The 5,523-nt window shown below is 35.2% G+C and overlaps 1 protein-coding gene across 1 annotated transcript; it reads right to left on the bottom strand.

The window, feature by feature from the left end:
* On the bottom strand, positions 1 to 2,442 carry LOC131614679 (uncharacterized). The gene is made up of 3 exons (XM_058886240.1): positions 1,780 to 2,442; positions 902 to 1,625; positions 1 to 824 (listed from the first exon to the last, which is right to left on the bottom strand). The coding sequence occupies exons 1-3, from the start codon at positions 2,440 to 2,442 to the stop codon at positions 1 to 3; spliced, it is 2,211 nt and encodes a 736-aa protein (XP_058742223.1).
* Positions 2,443 to 5,523: the final 3,081 nt, after the last annotated feature.

A 5,523-nucleotide genomic window follows, 5' to 3' on the forward strand; every position in this document is an offset into this window, starting at 1 on the left:
CTACACATTACTGGTTCCAACATTTGGACAATTCGTTCGGTTGTGACCAGGAAGACGACACAACGCACATTTTCTCTCTAACTTATCATACTTGTCCATTTCCGTTCTAATACGTGAGCTCACCGGACGACCTTTCTTGTTCCTCCGCATCAATGGGTTGTGACAAATTTGATCTCCTTCAAAGGAGGGCCAATAATCATCTAATGGTAGTACTGGAAAACTTGTGCTGTAAACACCGAATAAGTTTGAGACTCTGTAAACGTTAGACAGTAGAGCATAGGCGTCTTGGCGCACCACAGAACATGCAGCAATAACGTGTGAACAAGGAACACGGTAAGCTTGATACTTTCCACAGTCACACCAAAGATCTCTTAGGTTTACCTTGTAATCTCCCATAGGCTTTCCTTCACCATGGTCCATTGTCTCCTTCACACTGAAAGTGTTATGGTTATAGTCAAATATTCTTACATGATGCGTGCTGGATTTTGCCGTTTCTTCTTTCATCACCTTCATGCAATTTTCTGTAAATGTTTGTCCAGAACTCAATACTGCGCTCCACTTAGCACCCCTTTCAGCAAAAAGTGTTCCCATCCTATAGTATGTTGCACGCACCAATGCCGTAATAGGTAGATTACGTGTGCCTTTGAATACCGAGTTCATCGATTCCACTAGGTTTGTTGTCATGTGACCCCAACGCCGACCTCCATCAAATGCCCTCGTCCACTTTTCCAATGGAATATTGTCTAGCCATCTTAAAGCATCACCATTAGCCATACCAATTTCATTTCGGTAGTAGTGGAATGTTGGTTGGTTCAAAGCGTACCCTGATTATTACAAAAAAATGGGTTACTAACATTTAAATATAATTTACCAAACATAATAATAGGAAATATATACTTACCCATGTTGATAACTTTTTTTCGGAGGGTACGGTCTTTGATTTCCCTCATGAAATTTTGTGCGATATGTCTGATACAATAGACATGTACAGATGGAGGCTCATGCCAACCATTCTCTGGATTATTGTAAGCACTTTCAATTGATGCATGCCTGTCTGAAATCAAACACAAGCCAGGATGAGGGGCTACATGCATTCTCAAGTTCTTTAGAAAGAAACCCCAACCATCCGCGGTCTCCCCCTCCACAAGAGCAAAAGCAACTGGAAAGATATTACTATTTCCATCTTGAGCTACCGCCATTAGTAGGGTACCTTTGTACTTACCGTATAACCAGGTACCATCTACCTGAAGTATAGGTTTGCAATATGCAAACCCTTTTATGCTTGGTTGGAATGCCCAGAAAAGTCGATGAAAAATTTGTTTTCCATTGACAACAGTTCCGTCATCTGTATACACGGGAAGTGTTTGCATTTCTACCACTGTACCAGGAACAAATTTCTTGAGAGCTAACAAGTAGTGTGGCAGCTCATTGTATGAATTCTCCCAGTTACCGTATACCTGTTCGATAGCCTTATTCCTTGCAATCCATGTTTTCTTGTACGACGGAGTAAATTTGAATTCAGACACAATCTCACTGATACAGACGCTGACCTTAGTTGAAGGGTCTTTATCAACAAGGGGCATTAAATGTTGACACATTATCTGAGAGCTAAGTTGCCTATGATCCTGATTGAACATAGTTGTTGAACAACTATGTAGTGGGTTCATAATGCCTATCTCCCATAGGTCACTCCTCTTTCGAAAGGACGCCAAAAAGTCGAAACTTGCATGTAGCGTTTCTACAACATATTTCATACATTTTTTTGTCAGAAAAATTCACCTTGAAATCAATACATTGTTTCATATGATATTTTGAGATGGCACGAACACAATCGGCTTTTGTTTTGAACTGGTTACCCACAGCTATGTCACCCTCGATCAGAAGACGAGGATTCCGTGGCCATGCAAACGAAGGTTGGTCTTCAGTTAGTTGCAACGTTGTAAGGTGGGGCGGTGGACAATACACATGTTCAATTGGAATTTGTTGCTCCTCTTCATTGATTGCATCTGTTTCGAACAAAGTGGTAAACAAATCATCAACTTGTGCTTCAGTTTCTTCATCATCGTTTTCTTCAACATTTTCATTAGGAATTATTGTTGCATTTTCTTGTTCAACTATTTGAAATTTTATGTAGAGATCAATGTAATCAAAGCCAGTGATTTCATGATTCGCAAACATTGTTTCGACATCATCGTCGTCTCGGACCTTCAGAGGAACAAATTTCACATTATCATTACCGAAAAAAATTACATTTTGATAAATAATTTGTGAAATCGAACCAGCTTGCAGCTTTGATTCCAACCTACTCCGCAGGTAATTAAAGTTAGGATTTCTGCTTATCTTCAAACGACAAATTTCTGTGTTTGCAAAAATAATCCCAACAGCATCAGATGACTGAATTTCTCCTTTGTAATGAGCATGCACAATATATTGTAGAGACATAATTTTTTGAGTGTGGACAATATAGCTGCAAGAGTGTGGAGAATATACATGCAATAGTGTGAGAAATAATGGGTGAACAATTTTAATACAGCACTTTAAATTCGTTGAGTCAATAAATGCAATTCAATAGGTCCGCCCATTTGACCAGCGGATGTCAGGATAAAGCAACAGGTCCGCCCAATGAAGCTGCGGAAGTCAACAAGAATTTAATAGGGTCCGCCCATTTGACCTGCGGAATGCATTAATTGTGCAGACCAAAATACACTGATCCGCCCATTGCATATGCGGAAGTCAGAGAAAATTTAAGGCTTCTGCCCATTTGACCTGCGGACCTATTGAAATGGTAAACGAAAATTAATTCTTTCTGTCACGAATTAAATTATCCAACACCAACCATTTTTAATTTTTACCCTATATTTCTCAATTCAAATTCATTTCTCATACAATTTCACTCCCACTATATTTCTTCTCATACAATTTTCAAACATTTCTATCCTACAATTTCTTACTCACATAACAAAAAATGTCATTGTTAACACTCGGAGAAGATCATCGAGGCACACCGAACAACATTATTGCATATGTGTGGACCTCCGTTTTTTCGGGCCATACCTCTGAGCGGGAGAGATACGTGAACTGACTCTTTTTTATCGCTTATGCTTTCGCATTTTTGAAAATTCACAGAGTCGCCACCGACCTTTTATTTTATCCAATTAAGGAAAGGTTTATAAAAGAAACAGAAAAAAGACCTTTAAGAAATTCTGGGTAAGGGGGTAGGTTATACAAAGGGAAGGTGTTAGCACCCTTTGTATCCATGGTTATCCATGGGCTCTTAAGTTTGCTTAGCTCACTTGTTTTTCGATCATTTTTCAATTGCTTTAGAATGCTCATATGTGGTTTCAAATACCTTTGTAAATTGAATTTTGTAATGATCCTTGTGTGGATGTATACAAAATGTTTGCTTATCTTTCGAAAGATGTTTTTAAAAGAACGTTAACTTTGTAATGATCCGTGTTTGGATGTATACAAAATATTGTCTTTTTGGAAAGTTTTGTTTTGAAAAACAACAGTGTATGAGAATTTTGTTTGTTTTGATTTGAGCAAGCAAACTAGAAGGTCTACCCTGAGTTGTAAGGTCTTTATCCTTATTTCCTTTAAAAATCTATCCTTTCACCGGATACAAACAAAAGGTTCGATTTTGTACTCGAAACAGTAGAATTTTGACTTTTGATTTTGAAAAGAATGAGAAGGGATTACCTTAAGAGGTGCAAATGTGATTTGTGTTTGAATTCAGATATTTTATCTTTTGGAGTTAGTGATCTAACGGTTCAATTTTATCTTTGACATACACGCAGTTTATATTTGCTGGAAATTAAAATGCGGAAATGTAAAGTGCGGAAAGTAAATCTACGCTATTACATCGATTGTGCAGGAAATGTAAACTAGCCTATTTACATGAATTTGACATCCTATACATTTATCTAGGAATTTAAATTGCAAGAAAAATAAAAGGCATGTTTTTTGGATTTTTTATGATTGATTTTAATTATAATTAATGCATGATTAATTAAATTAAAATGAAGAAAAAAGATGAAAATAGATTTAAACCTAGAAATTAAGTTTAAAATATGTACAAAATATTTGTCAATTAATTTTAAAACAAAACTAATTTTTTTGGAATTTTTGAAATTGATTTGAAATTGATTAAGCTAATTAATACATAATTATACAAATAATTATACAAATAATTAAAACTTAGAGAGAAAATTATTCAAAATATGTACAAAAATAGTTTATAATATATAAACAATATTTTATATAAAGAACAATTTTTTTATGATTTTTTGATTGGTTAGAATAATTAAAAAGCAAATATATAAATATATACTAATTAATTATGCAAAATATTGAAATTTTGAAGAAAAATAAAATATTTTTATTTCAGAAAATAATATATTATTTTAGAAGTCTAAAAATATTTTTTGTGTATTTTTTGGATTTTTAAAACTATTTTTAATTAATTTTGCAAAGAAAATTAAAATAAAATAGAAAATAAAAGGATACATGATCATGTGTGATTAATCTGAGAGTCCATGGTATGAGGATTCATTCTGAGGCGTTGGATGGTTCATTAAAGGAGATCAGATGGTCCAGACATTGAGGCACGTGGTAATAGTTACACCTGCAAAGCACAGAATCAGAGACAAATTCAAAAAAAACACGCGCGCGTCTGAACCAATGGGGGAAAGACACGTCTTCGTCTTCAACCTCCAGACAACACTTATAACAGCGCTTTTGTAAAAAAGCGCTATAATACATGATGCTTAAACCTGCAAAATAGCGAATAGGGTCAAACGTAAAAATAAATTTGGCGCGACCTATCCATTCAACTCGTCTGATCCATACAAACTCAATGGTACCACTTAGATCCTCTAATTTTGCCTATTTCAGAAAGCCCTAATTTTGAGATTATGAACCCTAGAATGGTAACTTCGTGTGTAAGCGTCTAAAACTCAATTAAAGCTCCAGAAATGATCTACACACCACACCAAGTTCAAATATATGTCTACATCGTGCTAGATATGCTTGTGTTATGAGATACAAGTCAGTTTTAGTTTGGACAAATCGTGACCTGTAGTGTTTGATTCAATGAGTTTCAAAGCTTGCAAATGATCTGGATAGGTTCAGTGAAGTTCAAGGAACGTGTTTGAGTGTTTATTTTGTATTGAAACTAACTTAAACTTAGAATTCGAATTTCAAAATTCTTTGAATATTTTAAGAGGTTACAAATGTATTACAAGCAAGAGTTTGATTCTGAATTCGTTCTCCCTTCATTGCTGAAGTATTGTAGCCTATATATAGGCATTGAAGTGCTTAGAATTGAAGCTAAGAAGCCTTTAGTTGCCTTTGTGGAATTCTTGATTTTTTTATATTAAAAACCTTTGAATTGTTGACCAAGTCTTCTTCTCTTCAATGCTCTTGCCTTGCTCTTCAATTCTCTGCAGAAAATCAGAGATTCCTTGGGTGAGTCATGCTTAGATTGTAAGCTAACCATTATCCATTCATTTTTCCTTTTAATTT

The sequence above is a fragment of the Vicia villosa genome, linkage group LG6 (assembly GCF_029867415.1).
Source record: "Vicia villosa cultivar HV-30 ecotype Madison, WI linkage group LG6, Vvil1.0, whole genome shotgun sequence".
In the NCBI taxonomy this organism is placed as follows: Eukaryota; Viridiplantae; Streptophyta; class Magnoliopsida; order Fabales; family Fabaceae; genus Vicia; species Vicia villosa.

Bases quoted from the DNA above. Each gene is read 5' to 3' on its own strand.
- LOC131614679 (XM_058886240.1), bottom strand. From the start codon at position 2,442: ATGTCTCTACAATATATTGTGCATGCTCATTACAAAGGAGAAATTCAG. The intron at 1,626-1,779 runs GTGAATTTTTCT...ATGTTCAATCAG, and splicing joins AACAATGTATTGATTTCAAG to GATCATAGGCAACTTAGCTC. The intron at 825-901 runs GTAAGTATATAT...TGTAATAATCAG, and splicing joins AAAAAAAGTTATCAACATGG to GGTACGCTTTGAACCAACCA.